This window comes from Pseudopodoces humilis, chromosome 2 (assembly GCF_049639895.1).
Source record: "Pseudopodoces humilis isolate 2021_Gansu_Grassland_sample_001 chromosome 2, ASM4963989v1, whole genome shotgun sequence".
NCBI classification, from domain to species: domain Eukaryota; kingdom Metazoa; phylum Chordata; class Aves; order Passeriformes; family Paridae; genus Pseudopodoces; species Pseudopodoces humilis.
The window spans coordinates 55505702-55527442 of NC_142201.1; the positions used below are offsets into that span (position 1 = coordinate 55505702).

At 35.0% G+C, this 21741-nt stretch overlaps 1 protein-coding gene across 5 annotated transcripts in view; it reads left to right on the forward strand.

The window, feature by feature from the left end:
- The window catches only part of DIAPH3 (diaphanous related formin 3), a 203065-nt gene that overhangs the window by 19998 nt on the left and 161326 nt on the right, over positions 1 to 21741 (forward strand). For all 5 annotated transcript variants that reach the window (XM_088051853.1, XM_014255268.2, XM_088051854.1 and 2 more), the window contains 7 exons: positions 3174 to 3347; positions 6861 to 6965; positions 12201 to 12331; positions 14361 to 14435; positions 14516 to 14585; positions 14971 to 15107; positions 15551 to 15656. In XM_088051853.1, coding sequence (XP_087907979.1) covers positions 3174 to 3347; positions 6861 to 6965; positions 12201 to 12331; positions 14361 to 14435; positions 14516 to 14585; positions 14971 to 15107; positions 15551 to 15656 — 798 coding nt within the window. The remainder of the gene's footprint in view (positions 1 to 3173; positions 3348 to 6860; positions 6966 to 12200; positions 12332 to 14360; positions 14436 to 14515; positions 14586 to 14970; positions 15108 to 15550; positions 15657 to 21741) is intronic.

Genomic DNA, 21741 nt, shown 5'->3' on the forward strand with positions numbered 1-21741 from the left:
TAAGAAGTCATCACTAACATCAAAATGAGAGCACAAATAGATTTACTTTCTGGGGACCTGATTAGAAAGTGTGATGAGCCAGAAAGTTTGTATTGTGGATCTCTGTGTAACTCTGATTTTTCAAGGCCATGGTGTGGGCATAAAATCACTTTCTTATTTCATGGGCTCTTGGTGGAATAACAGTCAGCCTATGAAATAAACCAATAAAACTTTGCCATTGATCCTTGATGGCTGCTTGATTTTGGCTCATACAGATATTATTCTTACTGTCCTAGAGCACTGTTCCTGAATGCATCTATATGTATCCATTGGTAAAATAAATAGCAAAAAATAAAAATGATACAAGATCAAACCTACTTTAAACTGTAGGGAAACTTTGTATCAAAGCTAAGCTTAGCTGCAACCTGTTGGTTAGCCTGATTTAAAATGTTTTGGTGTAACATGGAAGATTATTGAACTTTTTTTTTGCTGTTTCCTCCTCTATGCACTTGGATCGCCAGCAGCATCAGTGGTAGATTTCATTACACCCAAGCAATGAAATTTCTATTCTTTCTGTATAGTGCTTTCTGTGGACCATGAAATTATTTGCCTGTATGGAATACTGAGAGGTATTAACTTTTCTGAAGCACTATCAATGTATAATTCAAAAGGGAAGTATATGTAGAATATCCACACTGTACTGCTGTGCAAGTCATGTTGTGAATTCCCTTTTATTAATGTATGGGAATCTTCTTTTTAGACTACATTGTTTTAAATTATTTAAAGTAATTAGTTAGACACATGTTTAAATGTGCTTATAATACTATTTATTATCTCAATTTGTCTTACATGTTCTGCCCGATTAAATATATTCCAAGATGTGCCTTCCTCCTCTAGGATGAGTGGTATAGGATTTGGAGAATATGGGAATAAGAATGTTGCAGCATAATGTTAATGATGCAAAACATCTACTATACATTCAAGAGAAGCTTAAAACCAAAACATAAACTAAAAATGGGAAAAGTGAAATATCTCTTTTCAAGAAGGAATAGGCTCTTCTCCCTGAATAAGGCTATCTGTTTCTAGTGGACCTGTGGGGTTGCACGGGGTATTGCATGGCGGTTCTGCCTGGCCAGATCTGCTGTTGCTGCTGCTGTGTGGAGCAGGAGAAGGAAGAGGAGACACTTGTGGAGCACAGACCAAATAAGGGACTGAGATTTTTCAGGAGATACTGGAAAAGGAATTTAGGGCACAGCTATCTTAAACCTAATTTGTTCTCTGTTCACTGATTCATGAGCTGAAATCCATTATTTCAGCCCAGGTATCTTCCATTTACACCTGTTTCAAGTCTGCCTGTGAACCTTCTGCAAATACAATGGCTTGTGCCTTAGGTTATGCACTTTATTTATAGTGAAATGTGGGGGCATGAAGAAGCTACTGGCTAACTCATTCTTTGGAGCAGGCATGCTGCCTTTCATCAGTGCTCTGTGAAAGACATTGCTTGAAAAGTCTTATATAATAGGGTTTTTTGTTTTTTCTTACATTTCCAGTCTAGTTACTTCAGTTTGAAGTCTGGCTGTATCCCCCCATGCTTACCATAGACTTCTGATTTTACAAGCAGGACGGGAAATTGCTTTCTAGTCAAGATGTAAGATGGTTTTTGCCATTGATGACTACTACTTCCCTTACTCTCCCTTTTGCTTTTGTTGCATTCTTTGTCTTCCTGGGTCTTGCCTATGTAATTATTCCTGTAGAGTATGCTCTTCCTCGTTGCCTGCTGGTTTGATGCAACACAGAAGGGCCCCATCATCCATGCTGAGCTCTTTTATGTTTATGCTATAATAATTTTCTGCTTTTGCATGTTCTACAACCATCTGTGAGTAGCTTATAATCTATTTCTATGTTCCAAAAACTCTTTCTTTTCAATTTTGAACAGGAAGAATTAAAGTCTTTATATTTTTCTTCTAAACCTCTCTTCATGGATGTCTGATAGTCAATTCTTGCTCTGACTAGAGTGGAACACTTGTACCCAATTTTTGCTACTGATTTTCTTTGCTCTCTCTGATCTTAATTCCACAGATGCTATAATAATTTTACTTGTCATTTACTTTTGTAACTGATGTACTTGTCTTAAGATACTTATCTTAAATATATATTGAAGCCTCAGAATATTTTTGCATAGCATTCCAAGACAGAAATCTGTTGATATGGTTGAAATCTTGTCCAAAATCTCTTATGCATCAAATGTTTCCGTAACTTTCTTTTGTGATAACAACTGTGATGTTGCTGTTTATATCTGGTCAAAAGGGTGCTACAAAGATGACGATGATGTAGCGCATCTCATTAAGTGTCAGCTGCTTTTGGCTTCTGTTGGTCCTTGCCCATGTACCTTAAAACACACAAGCTCTAGCACTGAAAATCTGTAACGTTTCACTTAGTAAATCTTGATCAAAAAGTTGATAAATGTCTAACCAGTTAAAAATCCCACAACCCAAACCACTTTTCTAAAGAAGGTTTTTGGCTCTTGAAAGGGTTAATAAAGCCAGAGTGATTGATAGGTGCTGGGGATTAGGCATAAGGATCATTCATAAAATCATAAACTTACTCTATGTAATTTTAATAGAGCAGTCAATAGTTTCTCTAAAACTGATTTCTAAATAATTGGAACAAGGCACTAAATTTTGTATTACATGATGCAAAAAGAAATAGAAATAGAAAGTAAATAGTACTGTGTCTTTGCTATGCTAAATTATCTTTTAATAAAAAGTAGTTTCTTTGCATGTCTATATATTCTGTAGCCATGTTAGGATCACAGCTGTTTCTGAGTAACTAAAACCATTTTAAAACTATGCTTTTGGTGAATAAGCTTGCTTTCTCATATTCTACATGTAACGCTTGGTAAGAATTCTTCATAAATTGGTTCTGTAGATATCTATTCCTCCAAACTTTCTGTAAAATTCTGATGTTCTGTGTGATTTCTTTCTAATGTAATGAGATTCTGGTTGGTTAACTCCAGTGCTAGGCAACTGACCATCATATGTATCTTTAGGGAAAGCCTTTAGAATAAGGCAGTTAAATAACAGGTAAGCTGCCACAGAAAAATGAGGATGTTTAACTTCCGAGAACACCCATCTTAGTTAGGGTTATACAGAACAGAAGCAGTATGTGATCTGTTATACCTTTTGTGTTTTCAGTTGGATAGATTTGCAAGTATAAGAATTCCACGAAGTAAAAAGGAAAGACCTCCTCTGCCACATATGAAGCAGTCACATTCTACAGATTGGTCATCCACACCCATGGACCCGGAGGATTTTGTTCAAAAACCACTGTCAGAAAGAGAAATCATAGCACTGTTTGAAAAAATGATGGTAAGAGTCTTACACTTTCTTTTACTTAAAGAATGACAACATGGCTAAATTATAAGTGGAACACGTATTCTTCTGTGCATGTGTTCTAATCTTTACCTGATTTTTTAATATTATTGTTGTTGTTAGTTGTAATTGTGTGTTTATTAGGGTGTTTCTCAGGAAATAAAGTATTGAAATTATTTTAGCAAATTTTTGGTCCAAGTATATTTAAAATAGAAATTAGTAGTGAGATTATGCAACACATTTTGAGGAGGAACAAGAAATGGGGGATCCTTCTTCCTTTCAAGATGATCTGAAATTTTTACAAAGAGATTTTATGCATTCGAATGTCACAGCCACATTTAGTTCTGAATTTATATGCCATGTCACTCTTGCACAAAAAGAGAGACTTGCCTCCAGAGTTGCATTTGTTTGAAAATTTGCTTATTTTGCTAGCTGTCATTGTTGGTGCACTGCAAAAGAGCAGTCACAAAGATCATGTGGCATTGGTAGCACCTCAATAGGTTGAGCTTTTTGTCGTGATGATGACATTTTGGTCAATTGAAAACTAAACATGGAATGACCATGAAAAAAGAGTGACTGAAATTTGAAGAATACAAGAGAACATTAGCAAGGAGAATGATGCCTAGATTATTATTTCTTTCTCTGACTCACAGCAAGTAACAAGTAACTCTTGAAATATGAAGGGACTACCAGGGACTGGCATATGGAGAAAATGAAATGTGCTATGAGAGAAGTACCTTTGTACTTCCTAGTACTCAGTGATGATAGCTTAGTTTTGAAGTTTTTGTAGAACTCTTGGGAATTATAACTGAAGGATGACATTCAGGGTTTTCATGGTTGAACTGGTGAAGGAAAGGACTAATTAACTGTGTTATTGACTTTTGTATTTGTACTTCTTGCCAAATGGTTCATTTTTTTTGGTATACTTCAATATCTTGCTTCTCTTAAAAATTTCACTGTAACCGATAGTTGCTCAGATGTTAGGAAATGGGAGAGTTCTTTTTAATGAAACTTGAAGGTGTGCCCCTTACATTTAGATTGGATTTCTCTACTATCCTACGGACATTCCAGTATAGGATAGTCTGTGATATTATATTGTGTTATAAATAAATGGAAACTTTCAATAAATCCTCAGAAACCTACCACTGTGTGTCAAGATAGATATAGATGCTCATATCCATGGATCCTTAAATAATTAATTCCAATTTTAAAACTACTTTGCAAAATATGTTAAAGTACTGATGACATCTGGATAATTTGAATGCTTTCCTAGTTTCGTTGAATAACAAAGCACTTAAACTTGTGTTAAGCTACTTTATCAGTGTTGTTTTATCTATAACATGTACTACAGAAAGGATTTTTCGGATTATCCACATTTGAATGGGCTGGAATAAAGCTATTTCAGTCACAGTAGATTACATAGCTAATTATATATTGCAGCCTCTAGTTTGCTGTTCTGATCAAATTAAGTGATTTTGGGGGGGTGGATTGTTACAATTTGAATGTTGTAGCCAAGCTTTTAGAACTTACTTTGCACAGAAAAAATGGTCAGTGCATTAATACTGAAGGGAGAAGTTTATAAGTTCGTAGGATTTACTGAATGTCTTGCATTGTATTTGGGGTTTTCCTGAATGCATATTGCTTCCTTCTCCCAATATTTTATGAAGGTGTCTCATGGCAAAAATTATGAAAGAGCTCATAAAACCAAACAGTTAAAGGTAATTATTAACTGTCATTTAGCTGCTTTAATTTCTGTTAGTGCTATTAGGAAAATATTCATATGAAATGATGTATTCTTATTTTCCAGAGGTATTGCTTACCTGTAGAATATATTTCAATTATTTAAGAAATAAAGGATGAAGTATTTTATTAACTAAGCAGTATCTGCTGTGCCCCTTGTATCACTCTAGTCTGTATAAATTAATTGTCTTAATGATGTTTCATTTGTTAAAAAAAAAAGGACAAAGAAATTATGTTTTACTGCGCACACAGAATATTTCCCATAAATTAACCTGCTGTTATATCTAGGCTTATGGAATACAGTTTGTGTTGACAGGTTTCTTAATTCTTGTAAGGTTTTTTGTGTTTAGAAGTTAGATACTTTTATTTAAGTTTAGAAGCTTCTAGTCAGAAAACATGAAAGAGCAAGTCTGAAAGAAACTGCTTTAAATAGAAGAAAACTTTACAATAGCTACATGATAACATGAAAAGTTTTTTTTTTTTAGTTCAAGTTAAGTTCAAAATTAACCCTATCCCAGCTGAAACCAGGACAGGAGTCAAGCATTTTCTGCAATAACTTCTCAAAGCTTGGATTTATACAAAGGTGTAAATCTTTCTAGGAACTGTGCTTCATTCTCTTCTATTCAGTATGAAAGCTATTGAAAGAAAAGGAAACTTAGGTTTTGGTGTAGTATAAATTCTAAGGATTGTCTGTGCTGTTTGTCTTTAATATCTGACTGAGTGAAATAACTTTGGTATCAAGATGGTTGCTCACTGATTTTGTAGCATTGCTCCTGCCAAAGCTGGTGGGGATTCACCTCATGAGTCTCAGCTGAAAATAACTGCAGTAATTCTTGCTAACTCCAAGTAATGCATATAGTAATGCTATATGTGCGTTATATGTGTGTGAGAAAATTGTTAATTGTTCCTGAAAACTCTATGGTGGGTTTTTTTGTTTTGTTTTATTTTTTGGTGGGCTTTTTATTTTCTTTCTTTTTTTTTTTCCTTTTGTTCTTTAACCTACACCATGATGAGAAATGCCATTTCTCACAGATGTGCAACTGATTACAATTATCAGAGCATTTCTAGGCTGGAACAGTAGAACTCCCTGTGTCAGAAATGCTAGTGACATTCAGAAGTGTCACTTGTGTGGTTTTGAATGTAGGGTTCTCTCTGTTCTTTTTGATCTCTGTATTTATATTTGGCTGAATGAATTATGATGGCATTTTGATAATGGTTGAAGGTTTTGATTTAATGTTTAAAAATTTGGGCCTTGGTTATTGCAAAGGTGATTATAAATTTGTGAGCTAGTTTCAGCACAAACCACATTCTGCTGCCTAAAATGAAGCATTTGGAAATAGAGGAAGAGAATTATGGAATAAATTAAAATTGAAAATTAAAAATATATAAAATACTGGTTTGAGAACATTTTCAAATGTTTTAGGAAGTATTAAAGAATGCTTATCTGTAGTTTGGTGCATGTGTATGTGAAACGGTAGATCTTTTCTAAGAAGAGAGTGTGTTAAAAATGGTTGTGATGTGCTTGTTAATCCTAGTATAGTTGACTGCTTTTGGTTTTTTTCAGTCTCAGTTTAGAGACTGAATATGGACAAGGATTTTTGTGGTTTTGATGAACATCTTATGAAAAGTGGTTTGTGTAACAGTTTTCAATTGTATGAGTTCATATTTTTGTGTCTTTATTTTATTTAAGTCAGTCTCTTATATTTAAATCATTCTGTTGCTGTATGGCATTTAAGACTGTTTTTTCTTTTTTTTCCTGTCTCATTCTAGGAAGATATGAATTTAAATGAAGACAAGAAGATGCCATTGAGAGAAAAAGATTTTAATACCAAAAAAGAAATGGTGATGCAATATATTAGCACTGCTTCCAAGTCTGTAAGTAAATGACTAAAAGCTTACATTATTTCCCTATTGACAGAAAAAGTGATGCATGCATGTTACATTCCTTTGACTTACTTCTGTTTCTCACAGTGCCCTTTAAAAATGTTTGTGTCTTACTATTTTACAGGAAACAGTGGCAGATAGTCACTTTTACTTGAAATGTTTCTTCTATACAGAAACCAGCATTTCTTTTTGGTAGATATATGGCTAAGAGTAGAGATGGAAAGATTCTGCAAGAACTTCTTGCAAAAATTTGGTGTGAACCTTTCTCTTTTCCAGCATTGTTTAAAAAGAATTCATCAACTGATGAGCCTTTTCCATGCCTGACTTAAAAATAGAATTCATGTTTGATGCTACATCATAGCTGGTAATGAAAGTGTTGCACACAAAATCAATTATTGTCCTTTTTTATCCTATAGAGATAATGACTGGTTGTTCTAAAGCAGTGAAAGAGTTGTATGTAAGGGCCAAATTAAGGATGCAGTTGGTATAAGAAAAAGTGCTTAGTTTTTGCAGAGTGGGAACTGACTCCTGTGCTAAATGCTACATAGCTAATCCTGTCCTCAGATACTCTGAATTGTTTCAGAATTCATATGTTTGAATCCTCAACTCTCATTGCTGTATGTAACTAGAGATATCAGTAAAAAAAAATTGCTTGTATGTAATTATAACAAAATGCTGAGAAATTAAAACATTAAATAGAGTAATTTAACTGAGATTTTTATCTTGCTGTCTACTTCATGTGACTAATAATGATATTATTGGTGTAATACTTTAGCACTTTTAGGAAGGCAGGTAAGCCTTGTGCAGGACTGAACTGCCTGGAGATTATTTAAGATGAGTTCATCAAAGCTACTAGTCTTTCTATAGCTTGGCAGGTCCTTAATACCAAGGAATTAGGTCTAGCTTGTTTGTTTCTTTTAGAGGTACTGTATGGGAAATCAAGAAACTTCAGACAAGTAAATCTTACAACATTCTTGAAATTTATCTATGCAAAATAGTATGTGAGGGTTTATGTATCATTGGCACTCCTAGCATCCATATGTATTTTAAGACCTCAATTGTTTGAAAAAAGTAATGTGATAATAGGACATGACTGGCTGTGCAGAGTTCCTGCATTCACATCTGTTGCTGGAATCAGCATACTGGTGGTGGTGATGTTAAGGCTGTCTTTGTCAAGAGGAAGGTTTTCATGTCTTTGCTTCTTGGCACTTCAAACTTAAGAACTTTAGTTCATAGGAACTGAAACCTATATAACAGTAGGTGTCATTGATCCTTCTTTCTGAGTGCCATTTGTAATTTTCCTTTTTTCTTTGGATATCATCATACTTGTGTTTTGGCAATGGAGCTTCTTGCACTATGCCCGAAGCAGCTATATAATTATGGTACTTCGTTGAAGAGAACAGGTCTGTTTCCTCCCCAGGGCAGTATTTTGTTCCCAAACACTGTTGTCTTGTGTCTTTTCCTAAAACCCTGCAACAGCATTTTTTCTCCTTTCTGTTCCATTCCTCTGCTACTAGCCCATGTATTCCCTTTTCTGTGGTGGGAGATGGCTAAAGACCAATCCATGCAGGGAGACTTGTCTTTGCTGAACTCTTCTCTGCTGTTACTGGAAGTGGTATTCACCTGTTGTGTACTGGGAGAAGCTGTTTCTGTGGGGCACAGATTCAGTACTTTGATCCAGTAGTGCTGCAGATAATTTCAGATTAGTGCTGGAGTTGGGATGGGAAATTTCTTCCCTTGCCATTGAAAACTTTGTTCCTGACATGCTCTTTCATTCCTCAAGTTAGTTGGACTGAGTGCCTTCTGAGTCTAGAGAGAATAGTGCACTGCATCCCAAGAGTACTTGGCTAACTTATGGTGTACCTTGTGAAGGCTTCATACTTTTTTGGAACAGTAGAAACGTCACGTAGCTCCTGACTATTGTGTGCAACTAATCCCATCTCCGGTCTCTCCTTCTATAAATGATACTGCAGTAACTTCTTTTGATAGTTTGTACTTTTCATACTTCTTGAACTTTAAGGAGATGGGTACTGAGATATTTCACCTTGGGAAAGATATCCTCATTCACAACTGTTATGGAGAGTACTGAGGAGCATGTTTCATTTAAAGCAGTTATCATTTTAAGAGCTATTAAAATGAGGAACAGGGACTGCCACTCTAGTGAATCAATGAAAATGAGACAACCTCTGGTGATCAAAGTGGGCTCTACTGTAATCTGAGAATTTATCATTGACCTCAGTGTCAGGGTTCCTCTTTCTTATAAGTGCACAACTCCTTTCCAATAATTACAAAGCACACCTCTTTGCATAGTAATACTTGCAGAAAAGTTTTGAAAATAAATTTCCATGTTATGGGGTTAATGAGGAAATAAAAATAGCATTGCTATCATGTTACTCAACCATAGGTTTTGCTGTTTTATATGTTCAAAACACACAAACTGGTTTTTTAAAGTGAGTTTTCTTCTCAAGATTTTGTTTTTGTTGTTCACATTGCGCCATTGTAATGTTTTAACTAGATTAATTAAAGCTGACTTCATGCTGCATCTGCTCACAGACCAGTTGTTCTCCAGTTGAGCAATTAAGTTTCTAGAGGCACTGATGCCTCAAGATATTTCCTGTTTCTCAGTTAGCTTGAACATTTTGAACTTAAGCAGCTTTTCTCATGCTGAAATACAGCTAACATAATCTGTTTCACAATTGGTACCAAATGCAGCTCTCATTTTATTTAAGCACCGGCAGATGTATCATATTCTTATTATGTTGCAGAACATAGGCATAACTATGAATAAGTGGCACTTATCACTGTGGTAGTTTGTTGTACAGAAATTCACAGTTTACTGGTTCTTTTGCACAGGGTAATGTTCCAGGGGGGAACTGAGTCTGAAATGGGATGACTGGTTACTCTCTGGATGTTGATGTGAGTCTCCACTGCGTGTGACACTGTTTTCAGATGGGTCACATGAGGCTTTCTGAAATGTCATGCTAGTGAATTCTTCTAATCTGGCTGGGCTCCTGTCCCATGTGACCTTTGCACAGCACACATTGCTATGGATTATATTAAATTCCTTCCAAAATATCTTCTAACCATTTTAACTGTATGTCCTGTCCATATGAATGTCCTATATGACTGCATCAGAAGAAAGCAATTTTACTGACAACTTATAAGTATTTTGGTTACATCAGTTTTGTCAATTTTACAGCAGAACTGCTGGGAGAAGTCACTGGAAATGACAGATTCTCCACACAGGATATTAATCCATGTGCTTAAGCATACAAGTAGTGCTTATCAAGTAGTGTATGCACATCAGGAGCTGCCAGCAGAATTTCTGAGACTTTTTGAAATTTCCAACTCTCTTGTAACATTTAGTTAAATACTTAGTCATGAAGGCTGCTGGAAGTTTGTTTGGTCATTTTGTCTCTAGTCTCTTATCTCATCTATGCAGAGTCAAGCTGGAAAGATCCATGAATGAAAACTGAAAATACTGAGTTTTTTGTTTATAGGAACATTTATTGTTACTGATTTTTTAAAATTTTCTCTGGGTTTCCTAGATATGTCTTCCAGATTCTCACCTAAGCCATCATCCTTTGCTGTACATCTCATCTCCTTTTTTTTTTTATGGAGCATAGTTACTGGAAGTTACCCTCATACTTAAACGGGTAGGGATATCTATCAATTCAGAAGCAGGTTTGGAATGACATTCCATGTATTACACATGGTGTTTCTTTCAAAATATAACATGAGACGCCATGTTTTCAGGATGGTTTTGGGATGGCAGCAGTTGGTGGGGTTTTTTTGTGGGGGTTTTTTTTTTCTTTTTTTTTTTTTTTTTTTTTCTTGTGTCTGGAGCATTTGTTATCAAGTCTGAGGAAATATAGTTTTAGTGGAGACTGTTATAGCCCCCAATGTTCTGTTGTCACAAAGTCGTGAAATAGAACTAGGCTGGAAGAGACATCTGGAGATAGTCTCATCTAACTTCATATCTATTCCAATTTTAATATCTCTGATGGGGAAACTACACAGTGTGCCTGAGCAGCCTGTTCAGTGCTTGACTAGTCTCATGTTTAAGAAAATGGAGGAGGGGGAAAGTTTGTCTTATGTTTAACCAATTTCCTGTATTTCAGTTTATTCTTCTTGTCCTTTTACTGATAGTGTTTCCCAGAGCCTTCTCTTCTTGGGGCTGAACAGTCTCAGTTCTACCAGCTTCTCCAAGTACTACGGATTTTCTTGTAATTGTGTCCACAGCCCTTTCTGGACTCATTCCAATATGTCCATGTCCCTCATGCTGAGGAGTCAAGGATTGGACAGAATTCTCCAGACGTCTCACCACTGCTGAGCTGAGGGGAAGGGTTGTCTCCCTCAGCCAGCTGGTGATGCACTTACCTATGGTTGACTTGTCATCCATCACATCCCCTGTTTTCCTACAAGCCCCCATTCCAGGTGGTAGCCCCAACACACATTGCTGCATGTGATTATATTTCCTCAGGTTCAAGATCTAGAGTTTTCTGTTGTGGAACTTTCTGAAATTCCTCTGCCCATTTCTTCTGTCTGCTGATGTCCTTCTGGAAGGCAGCTCAGCAGCCTGGTTGGTCAACCATGCTTCCTAGCTTTTAACTTTATTTTTTGTTAGAAACTATTTAATCATCTTCTACTTCATAGAAGAAAAGATTACTTCTCAGTATTTCCTGAGGATCTAACAAAGGGAGAAAACATCGTCTGTATGAAGCTATATATAATAATATAATGAGACTACCATACCATTTGCAGTGAATAATTTCAAGTTATTATTACACTGCAAGTCTAATTCTCTTCAATTACTGACTTAAGCCACCAGTTAATCAAGAGCTATTTAGTAAGTCTCTTTGTGCAACATGACAGTTGTGCATCTATTTAAAAAAAAAAGTCTTGCAATGAATTAACTCAAATCTATGTTTTATGCACCATTGTATGCCTGCTTTTTTTTTTTTAGCTATGTTCTGTAGAAAATATATCCCTCCTTCGTGTGAAAGGGATATTAAGTGGACTAGACTTCTTATTTTTGTCTGCTGATAATAAATTTATTTATAAAATGACCAAATTTAGTCAGTATTTGGCAAATAATAGATAGGCATCAGTTACAGATTTACAGGTCTACATTATATATTTTTCAAAAATGAAGCTTAGCCATTAATAATCTATTTAAGTTCTATATGCACCAAATGAAAAACAAGTGTATTTTCTGTGTTTCAGGGAAGTCTCAAGAACAGTAGGAAGATTTCTCCCCAAGAATTTATTCAGGATTTAAAATCTGGGTCAACGGATGAAAGACTAGTCACTTGCTTAGAATCTCTCCGTGTGTCCTTGACTAGTAATCCTGTCAGGTAACATCATTAGCACTTATTGAAGAGATTAATCATATTCTAATTGCTTAATGGATTAAAATTAATGGATATGTAGATGCATATGTTTCACGGTTTTCCAGTTAATGAGTGTCTATGCATTAGTGAATGATTGTAACTTCTTTCTTTTTCATTGATTATGTATCCTGTGTAGGTCTATTATTTTTAGTACAGTTGGCTGATCTATACGAGGTAATGCTAAGAGAAGGTAAATTAAATGTCGTACAGAAGCAGTTCCCTTTGTTTTCTAGTGCTGAATAGTCAACTGTTTTTCATTTTTATTTTTGAAATATTTTCCAAGTCTCTGATCTTCTAACTTATTTTTGTCAGGGTGATCAATAATGGGAGTTAGGCACATTGGTGTAAGTTTGTTCACTAGAAAACATATATATTTCTAAATGTGTGCTGCTGCTTCTGTCCAGTGTACTTTAAGTTTTCTTCTTCCCGCCTTCTGGTATTTTTTTCTGTACCTGTAGGGTTTGTCTATACAGAAGAAAGCACAACCTTTGTTCACCTGCGCTTTGTTGAAGGAAGGTTAACTCTTCAGTCATCACTGATCAGTCTTAATTTTGATTTGTCCCATGCAGCTTGATTTGTGAATGCTGACTTTATTAAATTGTATTTTTTCCTATTCTATTCTATTTACGTCCTTTTGTTTATAGTTACCATTTAAGACAATGGTTGAACACATGATTTGGGGAAACTGTTTAGGGTGTTGTTTAAAATAATACAAATGAAATGTTGGGACATGATTAGAAAGGGATTGCACAGCTTTCTTTTCTCTTTGTCTGGCTTGGCAGAGTTGCTGATGTGGGTCTTCTCTATGGGTATTTGCTTCTTCTATTAATTTGTTTCTGAATTGTGTTGTCTTATTTAGAGTATGTAATGGTTCATGTGGAAAGAAACGTGCTTTACAGTAGCCTGAGTTATTTTGATGAAGGGTTTTCAATTAGTCTTTTTTTGTAAATTGTATTTTTAGTTCGCAGAGCAAATCTGAATCAAGTTATACTGAGTAATTTGATCTCTGGTACTTAGAAACAGGTATTGAAATCTATGGTTTACTGTAAAAAGCTGTATTTATTTCCCATCACTATAAAAAGAAAGCTTCTGTAAGGACAATCTTGGTCACTAATCTTCAGGTAAATGATTTAGGTGTTTTGACTTCACAGTTGCCAACACAGTTCATCACAGGTGGTTCAAGTGATCTAGCTGCACATGTTATTACAGATAACTAGTTATCTGCAACTGTTTCTTTTCTTTTGTGTAATAGTTGCAACAGACTGAATTTCATTAAGAGGACATTTGTAATAAATATGTTGAAAATAGAGACACAGTTAACTTAGTATTTTGTCAGAAAGACAAGAAGGTGAGTGTTTTTTTTTGGGTGGTGTAAGTAGTTTTCGTTCTCTTGCGGAAGCAGAGGTGAAGGAAGTAAGAATGCATCAGTACTTTAGTCAATCATCCCCAGCTGTTGGATTTACAGCAAAGTGGTTGCTCATAATTTTGCTAATATAAAATGTTCAAAGAAATGAATCTTATAGTATTATCTTTAGGACTCATATGGCCAGATATGCCTAAAATAGTTGCCAGTTATTTGCCTAATCTGTTTCAGAGTAAAACACCCATTCAAGAAAGACAAAATCTATTTTCAAAATATATTTACTTTTAGAAGAAACAAATATAAAAATATCTGGTTTTCTCTTCCTAAAATTTTAAGTGCTGCTGTCAGTGTGCCATTACTAGTATTTGATACCAAGGGGTTTTGAGCAATACTAAACAGGACCATGAAGCATCTGTCTCATGTAGAAACAACTGGCTAAAGGTTTAACCTCATCAAAAGATGCCTTTGGTAGTAGGTGAAATTTTAAATTTTTGTTGTGTTCTCTTGGAGATATTTTGGGTTTAAAACCATCCAGTTATACCTGCTTTTACTTATGGTGACTATTTTCTTTCACTGTGAATAATCTTCGAAATGTCAATTTTTTTAAATGTCTTTTTTCTTTCTCTACAGCTGGGTTGAAAACTTTGGCCAAGAAGGTCTGGGACTGCTGTTGGATGTTTTGGAACGATTGGTTGAAACAAAAAAGTAAGGATTTATTATAAAATTGTTAGCTTTTCTTAATATTTAAAGAGCATTTATTTACACTAATTTTTTTATCTATTCAGTCAGGACAGACTTGTGAAGAGGAGTCAGCATAAAGTTATACAGTGCTTAAGAGCCTTCATGAATAATAAGGTATGGAATTTTATTTAATCTAGAAACCAAACTACTGCAGTACAAATACATAAGGTACATGATGAGTATAAGTCTGTGCAATTTGGTGAAGTGGTGGGTTGGTCTGTTGTGGTTTGAAGTTCTTTCTGTCTGCCAGAAGTCTGCCACTTACTCTCTGCAGAAATATTCCAAGACAATAATGTAAACTTTTGATTCTGATATGTGTCCTTCTTACAGAATAAGTGACCTATTTGGGATTTGTCTCTCATTTAATATTTTTTATTTTTTCACAGACTTAAATGTCATTTGAAATACTTACTTGAGGGGAACCATTGGTGTGGTTAGATACTAGATACTCAATAGTAATTTGGATTCCCTCCCTTACAAATGTTCTTCTCTTGTTTAGTATGGATTGGAAAGAATTTTGGGAGAAGAGAGGAGCCTTCTGTTGCTGGCCAAAGCAGTTGATCCCAAGCAAACTAACATGATGACTGATATAGTTAAACTCTTATCTGCAATGTGCATTGTTGGAGAGGAAAACATGTAAGTACTGTATTTAAGCAAGAAATAGTAAGGTAATTTTTACAATATTCCAAATTATATCTGAATGAAATGATAAAATTTTCAGTTTAGGTCTGAAAGTAATATCTGTATTATATTGTCAGTTTTCAGAATACCTTTGTGATTTTTTTGATCATGGTCTTATCAGTGAGTTTTCTTTTTCACATCTGGATGTACTGTTTAGATGGAAGTAGTTATGCAGCAATTCTTTTGCTTAATATTTATTAGCATAATTTTCTTAACCTTTGTAATCTAGTAAGTCATTCTTTGGTTACAAAAATCTCTAAAGGCAACAAATATTGCTTAAATCTCTTAAATTTGTTTATAAGAAATTGAAGTAGGTGAATAATTTGGCAACATGGCTTTTAAGATAGCAGATAAATTTAAATATGTCTCCTGAGTGAAATGATTTTCTTTTCTCACAGCCTTGAAAAAATTTTGGAAGCTTTAACAGTAGCAGCAGAGGAGAGGAATGTTGATAGATTCTCTCCTATTGTAGAAGGTCTTCAGGATAACTCAGTTCAGCTGCAAGTAAGTAATTATTTTTTTCTTTAAACCACTGCAAGTAAAAATAAAATTACATATTTTTCTGGACTGAACAAGTCATAACAATAAAAAGGAGTAGGGATACTGTTTTAAATTGAGGTCAAATTTTGGAATATTGTTTATAATTTTGTCTTTTAAGATGTGGTATGGGAAGATCCAGCCTGGAAACACAGATCTGGGTGTTGCAGATCAATTTGCTGGTTTCCATTCACTGAGATCTTAACTTTGCGAGTTAAAAGTCAGTATATATTTAAAATAAAGGATAAATCATGTGTTTCGATGCAAAAAGATCATATTACTTCTTCAATATTTGTTGAAATTGAAGATTAATAATAGTAAAAAAGCAAGATTTTAGGCAACTGCATTTTACAATCAATGTTTTAAATCATTGGGAGGCCTGTCCCTCATGCTCACTTTATGATATCATAAAATTTTGCTCAGAGAGTCTGAGGAAAGAAAACTTTCACCTTACTTTCAATTTGCTTCAGTTGGATGTAGAGTTTACTGCAGGAAGGCACAAAGTATTACACTGTTTTTGAATGATCTTTATAAATCATTGGTCTGAGAGTATAGATGTGAACTCATGTCATTTGGTTGACCTGAGAGCTGCTCATAATTGTAATTCTTTGTGACTATTACAAAAAAAAGATTAATCTACAGTTTGAAAGAAATATTTACATAACAGCTTTATATTAAACAGTTCATGTCTGACAATAAAAGTTGCTGTTTGTTTCATTTGTCTCACAGAAAAGCTAACCATAAAGGAATATTTGTAGGTGGAAGATTGTTTATAGTTCAATTTTGCCTGTACCAATGTAATTAATTCTCTTTTGAAAAACTGTCCCTTCTTCCTTACCCCTTCTCTCTTCTAATCATGTACCAGTTTGGGTTGGAAGGACCTTTAAAGACCATGTGCTTCCAACCCAGCTACCATGGGGGACATCTTTTCACCAGGCCAGGTTGCTCAAGGCCTAGTACAACTTTACCGTGAACTCTTCCAGGGATGGGGCATCCACAGTTTCCCTGGGCTATCATTGAATTTTATGGAATTTCCAAAAAATTCTGAGATACCAGTTTTTCTCTGGGATATGAAAAAAATTTGTAAATACTTTGTTTCACTAGGGAGAAATGCTTTAGATCACAAAAATTCTTTTGCAATTCCAGGCTGTTGTATCTAAGTTAAGAGAAATCGAGTCTCTGTAGAGCATAGAAAGACTTGAGGACTACCAAGTTGAAATTAGGAGGATGTTGTTTTGAGTGTTAGACTTTCAGATGTGATGCTGAATTTTCAGGGCTTGTGTACATTTGCATCTGTGTAGATTTAATGAAGAAAAAAAACTAGTGTAGATTTAATACAGAAAAAATTAGTGTCGGTAACTTCCTTTTCTTTATGGTTGAAAATGAATGTGAAACTCCCCTAAAAGCTGCCCATTATTCTATTTGAACCATCAGGCAAATTAAGTTAATCCTTTCTACCTCTCATTTTACCCATGATGGGTACCCACTGTTTGTAGGGGTACTTAGATCCATGAGCACTGGTGAGATAATCAAACCAGTGCAGAAAACTTCAGCTGAGTTACCTATGTAGAAGCAATTTTTATTTTTCTAGGACTACTCTTCAGATACTAAAAATTTTCTTTCTACTGGTTGTGCTTTCTATCAATTGGGCTATACCTCCATCTGGTATTTTGTTATCTTCTGATACAGAAGATCGAAGCATTGAATTAATTTTAAATGTTATTGTTGCAATACTTCTGCTAAAATACTTCCGCTAAATATGTTCATTTGGCTTTGCTGAGAGTTAGCCTGAAGTTCCTGCAAATAGGTAATGCTTTGCTGTTTTGTTTGCTATATCTTGTGTTGACATGGAAACTCATTAAAAGTTCTTTTCTGTTCATATTTTTTTTTAGTTAAATTTTCATTAGAGTATGTTCCTTCTGCTAAAAAGCTTTTTGATATTTACTTTTTCAGACTTCATAGATGGTTGCTAGATTTCTTTTTTTTTAAAAGCAGAAAAATCAAGGTTTCTCATGTGAATCAGCTGTAAACTTTTCTAACAATGACATTGACCTGGTGGTTAATTTGACAGTGTTTTAATGAGACAGAGGTTTACAGTTGTCAGTTACTTGGCATACTTCCCTTGGTTGTCTGCTTCATGTATGTATGCTTGCTTTGTGGCAGTTCAATTTGACACTAACAACTGACCTTTTCAATTTTGAATTGACTTAACATTTCTGTTACTAGAAGACTGAATACATAAAAGGCCTTTGTAGGGTGATTTTTATATTTTTAGTGAAAACTGTCTATATTTTTTCCATTTATTGAAAGCAAAAGATACTCTTTCATAAAATCCAAAATTACGGAAAACATACTTAATTGATTTTGGTTCAAGACAAGATTAGTAGTCTTATTCTGAGAATATAACTACAGCCAGGAGTAATATCAAGTTTCTGGTTTTGTTAAATGCATCTTAAGCCTAAAATGCATACAGGACAGTCTGGTGCCTTGTATATTTATGATGACAACTGAAAAGTCTAGTACTCTGTTCAAGTCATGGAGGCAGGAAATACAGCTTTTCTGGCACAACCCATTTTGATATGTAAGAAAGTTACAAAACCAGCAACTTGTTTGTTGCCTACTTCTCATTCTTGTAGTAGAATCAAATGAGTGCTTATACTCTCTAATCATTGACTTTCACCACTGCTTCTCAAGCAAATGGTTTAATGAAGAGTGTTATTTTTCCATGCAGATCTAGTTGCAGGTGCCAGCTCCTTCTAATTTTCCATTTAGGACTAAGAAGATGTACAATGGTGAAGCAAAGGTGCAATTTTTCCTTCTCTGGTTAAGTTCCTGAAAAATGAGCACTGCTCATTCCTGTGGAAAAGTTCAGGTTCATGCATATCCTGGAGAAGCATTTTTGTGATGAAGTAAAAGATCCTAAGTATTCATCACTAGCCTTATCCTCCCAGTATTTTCAACTGTCAGGGAATACCATTTAATCTTTATAATTTAATAATATGAAGATGTGAGATGGCTCTGACATTTTGGTTTGCTGAATAACTTGGTGATTCTTGGTTGCTCTGTACTAATGAGGTCCTTTCCATAACTGCTTATGTACTAGGGTCAGTCAGAACAAAGTTTACCTTACCTAAATGTCAAGACTGAACCAAGCTAATTTCAAATTATTGTGATCTTGTGTCATTCAAGTATTTTGTGCTAACTGCTAGGTATTGAATTAGTTTCACTTGGAACATGATTTAAATGTTTGTGATCTACTATCGGGTTCCTGCTGTTACCTCTATCATTAGTCCTTTAAAAAGTTTTTAAACCTAGAAAAACTATTTTGTCATCTAATTTATTCTAATCTGGACGTGTAAAACAATGTGCCTTCCTTAGGCTTGTTTTTCTTTCCTCTTCTATAACTTTTTCTCATTCTGCTTTTTGTAGGCTTGTGTTTGGGGCTATTGTTTTGTATTTCTACACAAATAAATAGTTTGCTAGTATTATCCAATGAATCTTTGTCTTGTTTGTTCCAGGAATGCTAAAGTATGTTCTTGTTATGAACTGCAATTGAATTCCCACTTCATCAAATTTGACTAGAAGTACTAGAATAGCAGTACATCTTACTGATTAATTTTTGCTTTTCATTGTTGTAGCATGGCTCTGTTTGAATAGCACATGTGCACGTGTACTGTGTCAATTTGGCAAATTAAAAGAAAATAATATTTTTTTTGGAAACAATTACATCTGTAAGACATCCTGTCATTTAAATTGCCCTGTTATCTCAAAGATAAAACTATAGTTTGCTGTTGATCAGGATTTTCATAGTTGTACTTTTTCAGTCTCTGATTGACTCTTCATTGATAGTTTGAATCATATGTGATAAATGCTGCTTCCTTGCTTAACAGTCCATTCGCATAGGAAAACATACTGTGTTTTAAACTTCTGGTAACAGTGACAAAGGTTCCAAATTCTATATAATCAAACAACATGGAGTTGAAATGTAAATGTCACCTTGTGGTGCTCTACTTTAGAACTGACTGTATGGTAGTGAAGTCTACAATCATTGAAATGCCTTGCTGATGTTAACAGGAGAGCAGGTGTTGGTGGCAGCTGTTAATGCTCTGAATTACTGGTTTTGAATGGTGCAACTAATTCAATCCAGAAAATGCAATTGAATGAAAGATTTTTCCTCCAGAGAGATGAATTGGAGATCATAAAACTTGTTTTAACTAAGTAAGATCAAAATTAGGGAGAGTAAAAACTTTCATCTTGGCCTGCTGTAGGGGAAGACAAATACTCATAAAGTGGACCTATACCAAAACAAATACAAAAAGCTTTAAGAATAAAGCTCTCACTGTAAAGAATATGGAGAAAGGACAGTAACAGGTTTTTATTGCCTTGCCAAGTCTGTTAAACACTTAGCTAACAAAAAGTCAGACTTATGGTGACACAGCAGGGAAAACAAAAGGAAACATTACTTCAACAGAATATAATATGACATAATTTTTGAGCCATAGAAACTTTTTTAAAAACAAACTTTTAAACATAAAATTCAATATTATTTAATACTGGTTGCATTTTTTATTTTGTCTACTTAGCATGCTGTTTTCTACTTTTTTCTGAATCCTTTTGATATTTTGCACTTGTTTCAATTTTTGAAGTCCAGACTTCGGTTGGAGCATTCTTGCCTGCTTCTTGGGCCTTTTGAACATCTTTAATTGATTCATGAAACAGGACTTTGCTTTGCAAAGCCATTTATTTATACTGACTATTTATTCATGTTACATTTTTTGCATTACTCATTAATTTTGTTCTCAGCTATACAAAATATATATTTCTACTGTAGAAAAAGTCAAGCTTGGCAATCTGTGGTTGTCCAGATCTTCCAAAAAGTGGCCTTTTAAATGTCAATATAACTTCTGCCATCTTGGTTTTCTCCAGTGTCAAGATACATTTCAGTACAAACTTGGACATAATAGCAAGTAAAGTTATTTTAAAGTTATATAAAAGATTTTTTTTTAAAGCTTTGAATGTTTGAAGTGTGAATGCTCTTTTGTTACTTCTCATTTTTGCTTGGTTCTCTGACTTCTGCCACTCTTGAAATATTTTGTCTCTGTTTTACTTTGCAGTGTCCTTTCACATGCCAATATGGCAGTGTTGCTATTTATCTTGCTTTGTTTTCTTTGGGCACTTCTTTACAGCATGGTCTTTTACTGACCCTACAGGTTCTGTTGTTGTCGTCCTTCTTTTGTTATCTTTGAGGAATTAGATGTTCTAATCATAGATGCTTTCTGTAACTTGTCCTTCAAAGTTCTCTGTCTCTTTTAATATGTTTTCATGTTTGATTGGTTAGCTTTGATTCCTCTCCTCCTCCACTTGTGTTATACTATTTTGTTTAGGTGTTGCAACTTGATTATTGTCTAACACTGAAGTAAGTTACAGAAGTCTGTCTTACACAGTTGATCTGAGTAATCACTTTGAGCCCTGTATGCAGTATTGCGTGCCACAATATAGGAAGGACGTAAGACTGTTAGAATGTGTCCAAAGGAGGGCAGTGAGGATGGTGAAGGTCTTTGAGGGGAGGCCATATGAGGAGCAGCTGAGGTCACTTTGGTCTGTTCAGCCTGGAGGAGACTGAGGGGAGACCTCATTGCAACTTCCTTGTGAGGGGAAGAGACTGATCTCTTCTCTGTGGGGACCAGTGACAGGACTCAAGGGAATGGCCTGAAGCTGTGTCAGGGGATATTTAAGTTTGATATTAGAACTGGGTATCAATTTTTCTCTCAGAGGGTGGTTGGGCTCTGCAGCAGCTCCCCAGGGAAGGGGTCACAGCACTAAGCCTGTCTGAGTTCAAGAAGCATTTGGACAATGCTCTTAGGCACAAGGTGTGATTCTTTGGAGTTCCCTGTGCAAGGCTGGGTGTTGGACTTGAGGATCCTTTAGAATCTGTCGTTCTAATTGAGAATGGCGTAAAGAACGACACGGACTCTCAAGGGAGTCACAACAGGAGAAATCCTCTAGTTTATTACTCCAGGTCTCTTTATAGACTGATACGTGGAAAGTACAG